This window comes from Antechinus flavipes, chromosome 4 (genome assembly GCF_016432865.1).
Source record: "Antechinus flavipes isolate AdamAnt ecotype Samford, QLD, Australia chromosome 4, AdamAnt_v2, whole genome shotgun sequence".
NCBI lineage: Eukaryota > Metazoa > Chordata > Mammalia > Dasyuromorphia > Dasyuridae > Antechinus > Antechinus flavipes.
Window position 1 is genome coordinate 36,875,273 of NC_067401.1, and position 18,305 is coordinate 36,893,577.

At 38.1% G+C, this 18,305-nt stretch overlaps 1 protein-coding gene across 3 annotated transcripts in view; it reads left to right on the forward strand.

Moving 5' to 3' along the window:
• Window positions 1-18,305, forward strand: part of AP2B1 (adaptor related protein complex 2 subunit beta 1) — a 120,429-nt gene that overhangs the window by 21,151 nt on the left and 80,973 nt on the right. For all 3 annotated transcript variants that reach the window (XM_051992438.1, XM_051992437.1, XM_051992440.1), the window contains exons 4-5: window positions 1,068-1,203; window positions 2,079-2,324. In XM_051992438.1, coding sequence (XP_051848398.1) covers window positions 1,068-1,203; window positions 2,079-2,324 — 382 coding nt within the window. The remainder of the gene's footprint in view (window positions 1-1,067; window positions 1,204-2,078; window positions 2,325-18,305) is intronic.

The following is an 18,305-nucleotide window of genomic DNA, read 5'->3' on the forward strand; positions in this document are numbered from 1 at the left end:
TCATATGCCTTGGAGTTGCTGATATTGGAAGTCTGTGTCTAGAATTTTTCATAGGCATTTCAATATGAAATTTTAAACATGTTCTGTAGTCTTAGGATTGATTTGATATTGCTAAAATCTTGATTTTTATAAATAAAGTGGTTGATTTCAGATTTTCAGTATATTGACTGTTGTAATTTGTCCTTTGTTCTTGAAGAGGACCATGATATCAGGGAGATGATGCTGTGATGTGCAAGTAAATTGGATTTAATAAGGGAGAGTTGTACAAAGTTACCAGTCTCACTTTCTCCTAAGTTACCTAAGTCCAGTGGCAAGATAATCACGATAAGTGTAGATGGCTCTGAATAGAGTATATTGACTAGCCTCCTGACAAAGGATAGGAAGTTGTTTTACAAGATTATGGTGGACTTTATCATTATCAGAGACTTTTCATTGATTATCAGTTTGTGTATAAAACTTGTGCTGGGCCTACAGAGAACAAGTTAAGGAGATCTGGTCCTTGCTAACTAGGAGCTTATGATACAGTAATATGTGGCTCCTATTTCATAAATGAGAATATATATTATTTTAAAAGTCCCTTTTAATAATAAGTCCAGTAGGTTGATGTTAATACCTGGCCACTATTCTTAGGTTTCAGTCTTCAATTATCTGTGATTTTGTGGATATTCCTTTCACAAAAGCAAATTGCAACCTCTATTTGATTTGTCTTTGAGAATTGCCATAACTGAAAAATCAGTCTTTTTGTGTTGCAAGAATGATTCTAGGATTACTTTGTACAAATAAGTTTACTGTGAGATTCAAACTTAAGATCTTTACAGTGTTTTGGGGCTTTTTGTACTTGTGTTCCACTGACGTAGCTAGATGGGATCCATAATTATCTCCACACTGGGACAAAAGTTTGAATGACAGATTATTGGCAATTAGCACCTATAATTTATCAGAAGTTTTCTTTGGGGTGATAGCATTTGTGATTTTAAGATTTATTGAACAGATAAAGATGTGGGTATTTCTCATGTAAACTCTGTTCCACTCCCCTTCTTCTCTTCTCTCCCTGTTCGCTCCCCCAGCTCTCTCTTTCCAGATGTGGTGAATTGTATGCAGACGGATAACCTGGAGCTCAAGAAGCTTGTCTATCTGTATCTGATGAACTACGCCAAGAGTCAGCCAGATATGGCCATCATGGCTGTCAACAGCTTTGTGAAGGTAGCTTTCCTAGCAGTCTACTTGCCACGTGTCTTCTGGTTTGGTCGTTGTCTGTACTGAGGACACGTAAGTGCTCTGTGTTCTGAAGGATTATACAAAACTCAAATTCTCACAGAGTAATACCAGGAATGGCTAAGAGAATGGCTATCGTAGGAATTCTAGACATTGCTTAGAAATCCCTATTTCAGGGGACCTCAAGGAGGCCTTCCTCCTGCCAGGTGAGTCCAGTGGAGTCTCCTCTTGTCAGATGGAAGGGAACATGTCCACTGAGTTTCATCATATTTGACTGCAGAAAGTCAGGATGCTGTTGACCTCTGTATGACTCCTCCTTCTTAGTGCTAGAGAACTAATGAAGGAAGCAAATGCCTATAGCCTACATTTTAGAAAAATAGGTAACAGATTCCCATGAAGGACTTAATATAATTTGTTATAATTCTGAGAAACCTTCTGTTAACTCTTGTCAGGAAGGTGAAAGTGAGGATTCAGAATTTCTTCTCCTCTTTTCACCTGCTTTTTTCCATGTGCCTATACATGATGTGGAAGCAATAGGTGTCAGGTGTATAGACTAATAATATCTCAAAGCTTTTCTTGTTAGTGAAGAGAGAAGAGGAGGTTAGTATTTCTAGGTCATTGTTAGTGCCACATTTGGTAACATGATTAACAAAAGAACCAGCTCCTAAACAATTGAACAGTCATTGAGAATCTACTCTCTGCAGCAGTGGAGGGGAGGTTTTGATTCTAACTTTGAGCATGTTTTTTGGGGTGCTGCCATTGGAGACCTCCAAACCAGAGAGACTGATTTTCTTTTGTGATTTATGGAAGCTGTCCATATTAAATGATGGTCACAGTGTATACACTTATGGTTTTTCTCATAGGATTGTGAAGACCCTAACCCCTTAATCCGTGCTCTGGCAGTCAGGACTATGGGATGTATTCGGGTAGACAAGATCACAGAGTATCTGTGTGAGCCACTTCGCAAGTGTTTAAAGGATGAAGATCCTTATGTCCGAAAAACCGCAGCAGTCTGTGTGGCCAAGCTGCATGACATCAACGCCCAGATGGTGGAAGATCAAGGCTTCTTGGATTCTCTTCGGGATCTCATTGCAGACTCAAATCCCATGGTAATATGCTCCTGCTGTTATAGAGGGTACATTATTAAAAATAGCTTCTTTTCAAGCTATGTTGTATTCATTAGCCCCTAAGTAAAATCACCTATTTTGTCTTTAGAGTATTATGTAAGACCTAATTTTGAAAAATAAGATGTCTGAATACTTGGATTATTAGTGAGAGGTGGGAGTGGAATTCATCCCTGCCAACAAATAAGACTTAAGGCAAATAGGCTTAGAATGGACCTTTGTTTCTGTATCTGTCCTCTGTTTTGAGTCAGAAGGAAGGTGAAAATTTTCATATTTCTCTTCAACAAATTGTACCTTACCCTTTTGTCAAATGGTCTTTCAAAAATTATCCAAGTAAATGACATTCAAAGGGTTTTAACTGATGGAGATAATTGTTTCAGCACTATCCTTATTTTCTAATTATTTCCTTATATTTGTCCAGGGGCCCTTTGGGGCTGGCTTCCTTTTAGTTGCTGACATTAGGATTAAGAGGTGTTTAGCAGTAAGATTATATTAGCTCCTGAGGTATTTTAACTCTCTTATTTTATATTTCTATTGCTTTGACTCCTCCCCTCTATATTTGCCTGTATAAGGAAAAAGGAAAGGCAAAGGAAAAAAAGGGATATACTTTGCTTATTCTAATAACTGAAGTTCATTTCTATTGGGTGATTTGAATTGAAAGAACATGACTGCTTTCTTTGGATAAAGCCTTTGTTGAATTCTTACCTTGCAACTTGAGATAAATGACAGTTAACATTGAATTTTTCAAAGCAGTTTCAGATTTGAATTGCTTCATAGAGCTCTGGAATCCATAGCACTCCTGCAGAATGGCTATCAGGTAAAGGGACTTATTCCCTAGGCAATTTGACTTGAAATAGATACTGTTTAGTTATCAGTAAATAATTGAAATAGTTGATTTTAGGTTTCATACTTAGTTTATATAATTCTCAGATTGTCAAGTCAATAATGAGTTGTTAAGATTTTAAGTTTTAAGATTAGAGTATAGAGCTCTTCAAATTCTTCTTGATTGATTTTTCTACTTCCCCAAGGTATAGGAAATAGTTTTATGTAAAATCCAGCTGATTTTTAACAGGTTATTGTGTTATGACATAGAATTAAAGCTTTTGCTTTAACAACTTTTTTTCATAGATATGGAACTTAAATGCAGTTTTAGTTGTGGTGTTGAAATGTCATTTTATAATGAAGTGTAGGCACTATGGTTTGAGAGCTCTGAGATAGGACTGAATTTATTTCTGGGGCTGTCATTGATTTCCTGATGATATTCTGTGTGACTATGGGCAGATTTTTTTTTTTTTTTTATCAAGGTCTAGCCAGCTTTTGAATGAGGATAATTCTGTCTCTCTTGAGGTATTTTCCTTTTCTTTATTTTTAACATTAATTTTTTGAAAATTGAGTTCCCCTCTCTCCTGCCTTTCCCACACCCAGTGAAAAGACAAGTAACATGTGAGGTCATGCGAAATATATTTCCATTTTAAGTTATGTTGCCCCAAAGATCCAACCCCAAAACCATAAGGTGAAAAACACCTGCTTTAGTCTTCACTCAGTTCATCAAAACTTTCTTGGGAGGTGGATAACATTTTTTATCATTTCCCTCTTCTCACCCCCAATGATGTTCCTCACTCTTTTTCACATCAGTCCTTGAAGAAATGTACCTTTGATTACATTACCTTCTTTCTTTCTTCTCCAGCATATTCAACATCTTTTCCTTACTTTCTTCTCTCTTTAACTTCTGGTTTCTTAGCTACTGGATACAACCCTATCTAAGCCTTTCTCATTTTAAAAAACCCCACACTTGATTTTACTGTCTCCTCTACTGATTGTCTTATAGCTTCAATCTCTGCTTCTCCTTCTCAGTTAAAGTACCTGAAAAGCTATGTGTGTTCAGTGCTTCCATTTCTCCCCTCACTCTCTTCTAACCCTTTTGCAATCTAGTTTCCAACCTCATCCTTCCTTTGAAATTGCTATCTCCACCAAAGATCTCTTGCTTTACAAATCTAATAGTCTATTCTCAGACCTACTTTATTTTAAACTGATTATTTTTCGTTTAACTTAAAACTTGTTTTACCTTTAACTTTTGTCAGCTTCCAAGAAGTTATATTCTTGGAATGTGCTGTAATGTAACAGTGATAGAAAGTAAAATTTAATTTTCCTGGAGAATCTTAAGATCTGTGATCATTAATTTTTTTTAATATAACTGATGACAGATAAATTTAATCAGGTATCTCCATCATGTAAAACTTGCCAAAGTTTACTTGAATCTTTGTTTCCATTGATCTGAGTACAGATCACTATCCATTCATCTCTTCCCGATATATGCTATTCTAGTCTGTGCTTCCATAATTTGCTACAAGTGAAGGTATCCATATAAGATGAAAATCCTGTAGCTTGAGAAAGCCAGAAGGGCACTCAGATGCATCTGTTATCCTTTATCCTTGCTGTGTGACCACCTATTTCTCTACTACATTTCCCCTAGAAACATCTTTTACTACTGTTCTTTGAAGTTCTTTTTGCTCAAATCTTTTAGCTTAATCATTTCCTCTATCTATCTCTCCATTGTTCTCTATGTGAAATTTACTTTGTATTCTTTGGACAGTATTGTTTTTCCTTTCCCAGAGCAATTAAAAAAAAAAAAGCAAACAAATCCAAGAACCAATAGGAGACAAATATAAAAAAGATGGGCCTTTGTTTCTAGGAAAATGTGGCATTTTCTCTATATTGTCTGGCCCACTTTTCTCCTCCTGCTTAACTTTGGATATTTGTACTGTTGGTCCCACATATGCGTAATAATGGACCAGTTCAATAAGTTATCCATCTAGGATCATATGTTATGATCTGGACAAAAATCTTCTTCATCCATTTGGTCTTTCTCATGTGGAAGATCAGGCTCTTGATTGGTTATAGATTTCTTTCAGGAGGGTCTAATATTCCAGAGCTTAATGCATCCAGCACATTGCTTGCAAACCAAACCTTGTGGAGAACTTTACCATTCACGGGATAGGGGGAGTCCCTCGTCAGCTTGGATACTGATACTGAGCTGAATTTCTTCCATCATGATAGCAACACCACTGGCAAGCATCAGGCATTCTGGGTTTATGCTTGACATGATGTTTCTAATCAGAGGGCCCTTAAGTAGGTTTCCCTCTGTGGTTTGGTTTTGTCTTTCAAGGAATATTTAATGATTTTGATATTTGGATAGGAGACCCTTAAGGGAAAACTCTTAAGTCAGCATTTTGTTCTATCAATTCAAATGCCTTTTCATAATCAGCAAACAGTAAACATGATGGCATCTTATCTTTTAGTATTTCAGGAGAGTGGTGGAATCTCTTGGAGAATATCACTTGCCAAACCTGCATATTCCCAGCTGATACTTCAGTGTGCACACCCTCCATTCCTGTGTGATTTTTGAATTGTTTTAGTTTTTTATATCCCCATGTGGGGTTCTCTTGGCAAAGATACTGGAGTGGTTTCTCATATCCTTCTCCCGCTTGTTTTATAGAGAAAGAAACTGAGGCAATCAGGGTTAAATGACTTGCCCAATTTCACATAGCCAATAAGTGTCTGAGACCAGATTTGAACTCACCAAGAGAAGTCTTCCTGATTTCAAGCCCAGTCCTCTGTCTACTGTGCCATTTAGTTACCATATTTGGATTAGTCTCTCAAAGACTTTGGATAGATAGGAAACATATATTAATAAGATACAGAATTTTTTCCCACAGCTTTTAATATCTTTCCCTTTTTTTGATACTTTATAAAGTAATCCTTTAATGCTCTCAAAGTTGTTTTGCCTCCAACATGACTTTCTTTTACACACACACACACACACACACACCCACCCCAACACACACCAACTATATAAACACATCATGGACTCTGATAGTGGAGTCCAAATGTAATAGTTCTTCTGTCCTTTATGATGAAAATAATTTCTTTAAAAGGCTTTGTAGATTTTTTTCTCTGTTTTTTTTTTTTTTTGTTGTTGTTGTTTTTCTTTTATTTTTAACCTTTAAACGTGCTTGGATCTTTCCTTATTTATATTGTTTGGCATATTTTCTTTAAGCTGGTTTTTTTTTTCCATTTTTTTTTTTCTTTGAGACAATGTTGATCATAATCATTGCTCATCCTTCTTAGGATTTTACAAATGGGTTATATGTGAAACTCTGGATATTTGGCTACCTGCTATTTGTTTTTTAAAAGTGCATTTTAAGTTTAACAAGATATTAACAAAGCTGCTTTGTTTTTGTCTCCTTCTAAACTTCTAAACTTAGATGTTTTTATTGATTTAAAATTTCTGTCACTGCTTACTATCTCATCCCTCCTTCTCTAGATATTACTCTCCCCAACTTAGGAGCCCTCCTTTGTAACAAATACAGTTAAATAAAATAAACAGATTGATCTTATCTAAAAAATCAAACCTAAAAAATGTATGTTGTGCGCAGGGTATGCTGAAGCTTGTTTCTACTAGTTTGTTAGAGATTATTGTTAAATTTTTAGTATGTAGAAAATTTACATTTCAGAAATTGGCAAACATTATAAATCAGGGCTTGAGTTATTGTTTTGCTGTTTGTCTAGGCTTAAGAGAGTGATGGGGAAAATGATAATAAAAGTAGATTAAATTTTAAAATAGGTTGTGCATTTTTAGAGAGCCAGTTATACACTTAGTAACATGTCCAGATCATGTCCCTCTAGTTCGTCACCTCTTTGTCAAGAGGCAGGACGCATATTTCATCAACATCAGATCTAAGGTCTGAAGCCTTTCATGATTATTTTCCTGCACAATTATTATGAACATGTATATTGTTTTTATTGGTTCTGATGTTTCATCCTGCCTCAAGTTTGTATAGATTCTCCAAAGTTTCTTGTAATTAGTAATATAAGTGTGTACGGCATCCCCTCAATTCTCCTCTGAATTGACGTGTAGACTCCACCTTTTAATCTAACAGAATGGGGGACTTGGGGGAGGTGGTCATGATTATAACTTTTTTAATGCTCTTCTTTAGCCCCCACTGCTGTCCTTCAGATTGAACAAATTAACCATTAACTTTTTTGTTTGTTTTTTTGCTGAGGCATTTGGGGTTAATTGACTTGCCCAGGGTCACACAGCTAGGAAGTATGAAGTATCTGAGGCTGGATTTGAATTTAGGTCCTTCTGTCTTCAGGGCTGGTGTTCTATCCACTGAGACACCTAGCTGCCCCCTAAAGATTAACTCTTAATATGAAGAGGAAAGATTTGGCTCAGTGCGTATTTCCAATCCAGCCCCTGATAACTTACCAGCTGTGTGATCCTGGGCAAGTCACTTCATCCTGTTTACTTCAGTTTCCTCATCTGTCAGATGAACTGGAAAAAGAAATGGCAAATCCCTCCAGTGTCTTTGCCAAGAAAATCTCAAATGGGATCACGAAAAGTTGGACATGACTGAAAAACAATTTGGTAACTGTACATGAATGGATAAGACTGAAAACGACTGTTCAGTTACACTTAATCTGAAAGCATGGCAAAAACAATGACAGCATCACATATCAAACACCGGACACCCCCCAGGGAGGTGAGAGTAATTCAAGGTTGAGATTTAGAAAAAACAAGGGACCATAGACTTGAGTTCGAGGATTCCTCTATACACAAAATAGAGAACAACCCATGAAGTTGCAGCTATCGCTATTATGTAACTAAGCAAACTCCTCTTGCTAAGTCACAGTGATTCAGTATTTAGCGTCTGATCTTTCAGGAAGGTCTGAAATAAAATCCTTCTTGGAACATTTTATACCTTATGCTACCTTTCTTAGGACTGTTTCTTCATCTGTAAAATGGGGATGATAATAATAGCACCTACCTTGTGGGTACTTTGCAAACCTTAAATTATTCTGCAAATGCTTGCTATAGTTAGTAGTGTGGTGGTATGGTCGCATGCAGAATGGGGTTATATTTAGTGACTTTGAGGAAGGTGTTCTGGAACCAGATTCATGGAATTTAGCAGGGTTTTATTTTCCTAGGTGTCTTTGAGGAAACCATGGAGAGATCCTCTAGACCTCTTGTTGCCTTTGGAGAGCCTTCCCCTGGGATGTGGTGCCTTTCTGGCTGCTTTCCTTTTTCTTTGGGGAGGGGGGGTTAAAGAGGGGGAGTTAAACTCCCCTGGAGCAAGCAAGCCTACCCATTTTAGACCAATTTTTAGTTTTGCTAAAAACCTTCCAGATTTTTGCTACCTTCCAGATACTTTATTCTTTTTAATGGAGCTGCTACCCTATCAACAAGGACAAGGTGTTTACATGTCTTTAAGATGCACAAATAAATGTTTATTTGTATGAAATTTTTCAGTTTGTTCCCTTTTGCATTGTTGCTTGGTAAATGTGAAAGGTCTCAAAGTTTTCTCTTGAGTGGTGGACAGACTTAAAAGCTGAAGCAGAGCCATAATTCTTAGGTCTTTCTGTATTAGCTATAAGTACCATATTTTGTTTTTGTAATAACTGATAGAAATCCATCGTCAGGTTGCTTATTTCCCCTTTATCAGCTTTTTGGAGCTATCTCTCAGGATTTAATAGGTTTCTATAAAGAAGTGATTGACTTTAATTTTTGTTTTAGATAAAAATGCTATAGTATTTGGATCTAGATGAATGTTGTCCTTCAGAGTAGTCATCCTGGAAATCTAGATGCTTTTTCAGAGAATGCCACATTTGAAACTCTTAGAAGAATTACTTCAGAGAGTCTGCCAACTACCTAGTCAAATTGGTCTTTTTAGTTGTGGGATAATAAAGATTCGCTCCAGCCTTTCCCTCCCAAGATTAACAAGTGAGTTTGTGTCAGCTTGAGGCTCAGCTGCGTCTCTTAGCACGTTTGTCTTTGGTCTGGTGCTTTCTTTTTATCTTGTTCTGTATATCAACTCAATCTTAGTAATTGGACAGAATACTTGGGCCTGAGCCCCTTGGGGTTGCCACCATATTGGAATATCCTGTTGCCGCTCTTCTTGGAGGGGAGAGCACTAAGGAAGGAGGCAGTAGCAACAAGATGAGGCTATAGATGGTCATCGATTTTCAGCCACAGTTGTCCTTAGTCCCTGACTGGAGGAAGAAGAGGCCTAAGGAGAACCTTGCACCTAGTGAGCACAGTAGTTGCTAGGGAAGGTGGGAGACCTTGAAGGTCTTGTCTCTTTGAAAGCAGCATGTAGATTGGGCCAAGAGCCCATTTGTCTAAAGCTAGAGCAGCTTGGATGGTCCCTGACCCACTTTCAGAACTGGGACATTGGTCAGCACCCTCCCCTAGAGAAGCCCATAGATTAAGTCAGCAATGGAATTAGTGAAGTCCAGTTTTATAGGAAATGAATCTGATTCATTGATTTTCTATTCTTGATGTTGGGTAGGGATCTGGGGTGAGCACTAGGTCAGGACACAATTGGATTCAAATTGGTTCCAACTTGAAAATTTTCAGCCATGGAAGATTCTGGGAAAGAGCTGAGGTGGGGCTATTAGATAGGAGGAGAGGAAGAAAGGAAACAAGCATTTATTAAGTACCTACTGTGTCCTAGGCACTGAACTCAGTGTTTTACTAGCTTCACAACAACCCTAAGAGGTAGGTGCTGTGATCCCTAGCTGAAGAAACTGGGGCAAAGATTTAGTGCCTTGCCCAAGATCACACAGCTAATAAGTATCTGAAGCTAGATTTGAACTCAGATCTTTCTGACTGCAGGCCAAGCACTCTGCTGCCTCCACCTAGATGCTGCCTATCTAGAGCAGGGTTTCTTGAACTATTTTTATTTGCAGCTTCTTTTCACCAGAGAAATTTTACCAACCCCGAATGTGTAGGAAAATAAAATGGGCATACAAATCAAGCATTTACTGGTAATAAATCATAATTTTGTGACCTTCAGTTGATATTATTTAACATTCAGTTATATACCCGCTATGGTGTCATGACCCACAATTTAAAAGGCTTTGGTCTAGAGCAGGATAGCCTACTAAATGGGAACCTTAGGCATTTCTGAGTTAAAAGGTTAGGGTTTTTTTTCTTTTTTACTACTGTATATTCCTAACAACATGTGCTTTTACTAGGGCATTAAAGAGTATTCAGACAGCTGATAAAAATGAAATTACAGTAATGAAAAAGGCACGGACCAATTCTAGGTAAAACAAACTGGACTGGATGACTTGAAAATATCCTCAGTTGTTGATCTGATTTGTTATCACATGTCTTACTGGGGCTTTTGCTCCAGCCTCGATGTATCCTCCTCCCTCTGGACCCGCAGAGTACTGTCTCTATCCTCTCTTTTCCCCCAGCTGACCATTGCAGATTCTTCAATTTAGGGGTTTTGGATGAAGATCATTTATCTTGAGTTATACCTTTTGTAGCCAGTCCAGAGAGTTCCTTATTGATGGCAGGTTTTTTGAATCCCTGACAGAACATTATGCCTGTCTGTCTCTGGCTAGTCTTTAGAGTGTGGAGAGCAGTCTTTGATTCACTCCTTCACTTACACTTGCCAGACAGATGTTTTGGTGCTGGCCTACTTGAACCCCTTGGATGAAAAGTGAATAATAGAGGTCGTTCCGAGGCTAGGAGTTACCATGGGGCCGAAATGAGTCTGGGAATTAAAGATAGCTTATCTGGAGTGCTATGTTCAGAACCAGACTGTCTGACCGAAGGTCAATTGTGTGTTGCCTGTAGTCTGCTGATAACATTCGCCTGGTTGGCTGTGTGCCATAAGCTAATCACTGGAAGCTAAGCACTGTCTGCAGCTGGTGTATTTTCCTGTGTATCTTATAGCACTTGGAAACATATCTGAGCACAGGTATCTCTCTCTCTCTCTCTCTCTCTCTCTCTCTCTCTCTCTCTCTCTCTCTTTTCCCTCGTTTATAAGTCAGGGAAACTGAAGCAGATTTGGAAAGTGATTCTTGTGAGAATTCTAAGGGAGAGCAGACAGGGAAGGCCATGAGAGAGAGCCTGAGTCTGAACATGGCAGGTCTTCTGTTGGATGTCTTTGATCACGCTCTCTGTTTACCTGGTGACCTTGTCTGTCAAAGGTGTGACCCAGCAGGACAACTGTGAAGATTCATTTTTAATGACCATTTACTAGAAGATTACTAAAGTAGTAGGTTTATTAGTAAATCAACACTTTCAGATTAATGACTATGCTATTCAAATGTGTATATCTCCATTGTCTTACAGATAGTCATCATTACATACATGTTTGTGGATTTTCTTAATCAGAGCTGTAGCAACCGTGATGGAAATATTTTTACATAATTCACTTAAGGATTGAGAACTGTGACTTGTACTATTTGGCTAAATTCTGCTTGAGTTCACAGAATGATAGAATTTTAGTGTGGAAAATCTCAGTGGCCAATGAGTTCAATTCAGACTTGAAACAAAATCCATGTTCCAAGTGTTCAACCCCACCCCTCCCCCGCCTTGCTTCTCAGTGACATCCATGGGGGGGGGGGGGGAGAGGGAATCCACTGCCTGCCTAGAAATATCCTCTTGTGCTTTTGGAGAGTTTTATTTGTTAGGAAGCTAACAATCCCTAATTGGCTTTTTAAAGATTTTAGCCATTGCTCTTGATTTTGGCCCTTGGGACCAAACCCCGCTGCATTCTCTTGGGTTAAGCATTCTCTTTTCCTCTTATTTGACCTAGGCATGAGGCATTTTGCCACCTTTCTTACCTGGCTCTGGTTGCTCTCCAGCTTATCTCGCCGATTCCTTAACTATGGTTCCTGAACGGAGCCTAATTCTCCACATGTGGTCCAACAAAGGGTCAAACCTCCACCTTTCTCACCAGCTATGCTATTGAACACTGCTGATTTTGTGTTCCCCCTATACCTCTGCATTGTCTTCAGATAATCTGCTGCCTGGCCATCCCTGTTCCAGTTGGTCCTAAGGGAAGCTGAGTTATTGAACTAAGTGCGAGACTTTCAGGTGATGTCTAATTTTCTCCTTGCTTCACCTGTAAAGATTTTGGATTTGTCTCCATATCTGGCTGTCCCACCCAGATGTCAATATTCAAATTTGGGTCTTCATATCATGATAAAAACTGTTAACTGGCCCTTTGTCAAGCACAGATTCCTGGGACTTGGGGCCACTAGTGCCTTCTTGACAAGTTGACATTGAGCCCTTATTGCTTGTTTTGATGCCTTTGCATTGGCTTTGGTCCATGCTTTAATTGTCCTGTTCCTTCTACCCCAGAATCTTGGTTTTCTTCATTTGAAAATGTGCAAGGGCTATTCTTTCTGGTTATTCCTGCTTTTTCTTACCTAGAAGATGGGATTTTCCTTCTATGCTTACCACATAGCTTCACAGTATATGTATTTTAAAAATTTTATATATTTATATATTGAATTTACCAGACACCAAATAAAATAGACATTTCCTTTTACATAGTAGAATAAAAAAAGATTTGCCCATATAATCCAAGAAGGATTGTGTGTGCCTTTATGTGTGTGTATGTGAAGAGAGACATACATACACACATACTATATACATATAGATAGATATAGATGTGTGTCTGTGTGTGTGTATATACACACACACACACACACACACACACACACACACCCGTATATATTTAGACACATTATTCACAAACATGTCTCCCTCATGAAAATATTACCTTCTTCAGGGTAGGGACTATTTGCTTTTAGCTTCTTATCCCCAGTGCTTAGGATAATGCCTGGAACATTGTAGACTCTTTAGATGTGCTATGTGCTTTTGGATTGATTTCAGTCCATTCAAGAAGTTATGAATTCACTTTGTTGTATCATTACCTTAAATGTCTATCTTTTCCATAAGAATAGCTTTACTTTGTTAAATATTAAAAGGTAAGTGAACTGTTTGCAATTTGTATTTATTTTCTAAAAACTGTAATTTTAGCCTCCGGGAAGAGAAGTCACATGTACAACATATTTCTCATTACATTTGATATTGTGTGGACATTTTAAACTCTCTTTAGGATGCTTCTATAGATATGTTCCTCGATCAGTTCTGAATAATGGTCCCCTGGAAGTTTATGGCAGAGGTTCAACGGAATTAATGGTAGATTTAAAAAGTCAAAGGCTTTGTTCTAATTCCAGCTCTTCTGCTGATTTGCTGTTTGACCTTATTCAAACTACTTCAATTTCTCTTGTATTCTTATCTTTAGAACAGATTCATTGCACGGGATTAATCTGGGGAGTAACCAGTAAAATTCAAAAGAGCTTTGTATTTTTTTTCCAAATACTAAATGTCAAGGTCAGTTTGAGTTGCCCTGATTTCCCTGTGTGTTTGGAGTGGGGGGCAGTTTTGGGGTGGGGGAAGGAGGGAGAAAAGATGGGAGGAAAGAGAATGTTTACTAATTATATACAAGGAATTATATATAATTAGAGTATTTAGAGAATGGATGTTATGAGAATTTGCATAATATGCTTTTTTGACTCTGCCTGAGACTTCAACTATTTTTATTTAAACTACAACAGAGTGCTTGGCCTGCAGTCAAAAAGATCCGAGTTCAAATCTTGCTTCAGATACTTATTAGCTGTGTGATCTTGAGCAAGGCACTCAATATTTGCCCCAGTTTTCTCAGCTAGGGATCACAGCATCTACCTCCTAGGGTTGTTGTAAAGCTAGTAAAACACTAGGTTCAGTGCCTAGGACATAGAAGGTACTTAATGCTTTTTTACCTTTTGTCTTACTCAAAAAGCTTCTAAAAGAACCAGAATTGGAGTCAGGGCAGAGGATTCAATTGTCCTTTCAGGGCCCAAGAATACACAGGACACTGTGCTAAGTAAGGTTCTGTAGAAGTAATAGAGAGGAAGAGATGTGGTCTCTGCCCTCAGAAGCTTCTACTCACTTTCTACTCAGAAGCTTAATAACTAACCCTTTCTTCTTCTGGAGCCCCATGTGAAAATGAAATAGTTTAAAAAACAGACTGAAAAGACCTTTCCTGTGCAGTCTTGAAGTATACATACTGCCTTGGGGCATCTTCTTGTCTTTCTGTCATTGTTAGCTGTTGCTTAGTGATGAAGCAGCCTTAGCTGTTTTCCGCATGAGCAAGGACCAGAAATTAAGATAGAGAAACCATTTATTATGGGTGAAAGATTATGCATGGACAATGAGTTCAGGGCTTTTAACAGTCCTATAAATTAGTATGAGTACTAAGGATCTTTACAAACATATATAGGACAAAAAGGAATATAGGAGAAATATAAGCCAAGTGCTGTGAGGTATGGAGGAAAAAGAAAACATGTGTCTGGTTGTGAGGAATCTGGGAAGACTTCAAAGGGAGATGTGTTTTTGGCCTTTTCAGAAAATCATTCTAAGTTTACTAAACAGATAAAATGTACATTTCCACATATGTGGTCAGACAAAAAAGGATCATCCATGATGATCAACATATCAGGTCTTCATTATATACTTTTCTTTTCAAGTTATATAATAAATTCAGCCTATACCTTTCAGATTCCTGTTTATCTGTGATTCTTTATGGCTTTCCTAATGTTCTCTTTGTATTTAAAAAAAAAAAAAGATTTCTTAGTGGTCCTCTTTTCTTTTACTGTTCTAACTTTATTCCTTTTCCCTCTTAGTTCTCCCCTTTCACCTCCTTGGTGGGGAAAAAAAAAAAAAAGAAAAGAACAAGATTTTGTAGCAAGTATAGAGACTTAAAGAAAACAAATTTTTCTAGTGGTTGTATCTAAGAATAAAAATTTCATTCTGTATCTTAAATTCTTCATCTTCTTGACAAAAGGTAGAATATCATCATCCATCCTCTGGAATTGTGGTTATCACAGTGATCAGAGCTCTCAAGCCTTTCAAAGTTATTTTTCTTTATAATATTATTGTGGAAATGGTGCTTTTGATTATGCTCCTTTCATTCTGTCTCAGTTCATATACGACTTGGTAGGTTTTTCTGAACTTTCCATTTGGTTATTTATACAATCGTTTTCCATTTTATGGTGTAATGTACCTTGTTTAACTCTTTCTCACTAGGGCCCCTCCTTAGTTTTTTTATCCTAAAAGAAAGGTGTCTATAAATATTTTTGCACATAGAAGTGGTTTTTTTCTTTCTTTTATTTTTTGTAGTATAGGTCTAGTAGTGATGTTGCTGGGGACAAGTTTTTTGACTTGGGCATCATTCAGATTGCTTCTTAGCACAGTCGGACCATTTTTTAGCTCTCCCACTAGGCAGTAATGAGCCTGTTTTCGCACAGCACCTTCCAGAATTTATTTTCACTGGGCTCAGAATATGAGGTAGGACTTTAGGATTTCTTTAATTCACATTTTCCCGATCGTTAGTGATTTGGAACATTTTTTTCTTGTTTGTTAATAATGTGGATTTCTTCCTTTGAGAACTTTCCATTCCTGTTCTTTTATTAACTTGTCATTTGGGGAATGGCTCTTAGTTCTAAGAGTCAGGCATACTGGTAAAGAGGAAAAGATTGCTGATTGTGAGCTGCTGGAGAGAAGATGAAAAGCAAAACCCTGTAAAAAGCAGGCCTGAAAACCTGGCCAAACTGTCTTAGATTTGGTGGTAAACAGCCCTTCAGAGCATCCCAGCACTGATGGCAATTCTAAGTTATTACAATAAAAGCTGGTAGCTGTAAAATTTTTGGTTTAAGAAGTCACAGGAAGCATTATACTTTTAGGTAATTTCTCTCAAAAACCATGAAGTTCTGTCCCTCTTTCAGGTTCAGTTTTGGCTTTAGTTTTTTTGGAAAATGGGCTTCCTTGGAGCTTCTGATTCCTACTTGAAGTGGGGTACATGAGGCTTCAAGCTGGCTGGGTGCTGGCTCTCAGAGGCTCCAGGAGCACTTTGTTCTGTGCTAGCAGGTGCTTGGAGCCCACAGGGGGGCAGCACCTTCTTAGCAATCAGAGTCCCTTAGGGAGAGTCCTTGTCTGGGATTTTCTGTGATCCGTGTCCAAGTAGGTATCTTGTTTTAATATTGCTTTGAGTTTAATTTTTAAACATTCACTACCCTCTTTGCAGCTGATAAAACCAAAGCTGAGCTCTGTTCACCCAATTGGCCATTGCCCGTCCCATGTCTGCAGAGCTCAGGCTGATGTGCTAGCACTTCTTTCCCACGCTGCCTTCACCTGCCGGGCCAGGGGCCAGTGGAGGAGCCAAAAAGCTGTAGCAGTGACTGTCACATTTGGTTTAGTGGCATTATTGGTTATGACACAGTGACCTGGGGCCTTATACGTGAGCCTGGGCCGCCAAGGTCAGGCTGTGCAGGGAGGTCATTTCTTGTGTTATAACTGCCTGTGGTGTTGCCCTGGTTCAGGTAGACTTAGGTACTAGAGGAAACAGGGACTGCTAGCTTGGGACCCCCCCTAGTTGCTGCTCCCCACTATAGAAATAGAGTGGAGCCTGTCCTTTTAATGCCTTGTAAACTCATCACAGAATAGAGACCTTTAAGGAACTTGGATCCCAACTCCTTTTCAGATATGAATTTTCTTTACTGATAGGCTCAAGTTACAGATTATTTTTTTTTCCCCCTGAGGCACTTGGGGCTAAGTGACTTGCCCAGGATCACACAGCTAGGAAGTGTTAAGTGTCTGAGGCTAAATTTGAACTCAGGTCCTCCTGACTTCAGAGCTGGTGCTCTGTTTCCTGCACCATCTAGTTGCCCTTGTCCATTATATTTAGAAGAACATAAATCTACAATGAAGGATTAATGTAAAGTTGGGAGATGAAAAGATAGGTTACCCCATATGCTTTTCTTTTTTCTTTTTCTTTTTTTTTTTTTTTGTACAGTGAATAAGATTAAGTTTATTCAGTTTAATTCACTAGTTTATTGTCCTGTATACAAAGCTATGTAAATGTAAAGCCAAGTGGATCAAGGACTTGTTCAGGAGACAGGAAGGCCTGGATATTTAAGTGCTGCCTGTAACAGATTTTAGCTGTTGTCCATGGAAAATTCTCTTAGCTTTTCAGTGTTGCTAGGCATTTCTTTCAGAGTGTAAATTAAAGAGGAGTTGCTGTTCTAGATTGGTGAAGGGAATCTTCACAGTAGAAATTACCCAGAGAAATGCAAGAGTAGGTCTGGACTGAAACAAATATATTCAAGGCCCTGTGCTATGTTTTAATTCCATTACACTTAGCATTATTATTTTCCTAGGGTAAATAGTTTTCACAGGATGGTGGGTATTTTATAGCATATGATGACATATGATGATTTTCCTTCTGGCTATTGTTTTTTCAGGATTTTCCCTGTCCCATTAAAGTATTTGTTCCTGGATCTCTTGCATGAAAGAATCCCTTTAAAGAGCTTACTCCTTTGAGGTAAACATTCCCAGGATTCCCTGGTTTTCTCTGTAGCCTTTTCGAAGTTGTTCAAGGCTGAACCCTGTGTTTTGTTCCTCCTCGAGATTTGCCTTTGAAAACCATCTTTTCTTTTCCTCCCCCTCAGACTGTTAATAACACTGAAAAGTTGCCTTCTCAATTGTTGCAATTTCTATTACCAAGATAGACTTAAAATTTTCTGCTTCTGATTGGTGCTGAGACTCAGGGTTGCCACCTGCGACCAGTTTGGTGTTCTTTTCTTCTTGTTTCAATAGGCCTCTTTTTTGCTAGAAACCCATTTTCTGCAGTGTTTTTCTTTGAGTACTGGTTACCTTTATACAACATCTTGAGAAGTAGAATGAGCCCTGTGTATCTTCTTTCCTTAAGATGATTCCTTAGGGGTTTCAGTGGTATTTCCTTTCAGGATTTGTTTGAGGAGTTAATAAATGATGAAGTACTCAATAAATGACGTGAATCACTTTCTGTTTTCTAAAATGATTTTTATTAATCTGCCTTCAGTGTCCTGGTGAGAGATTTCCTAATGCTTAGAGGATAGTCCCTTAAAATTGGAGTTAAGTAACAGCCCACTGGACTTATCTCAATTGTTTTTGCTTAGCAGTTCAATTACTGTAATTTCTATTTTTCCTGAAGATATAACGTATGAATAAATGCCCAGAAGGGATATACTGTGTCTTTTTATTCAGCATATTAAAATCTATGAATAAAATATATGAAC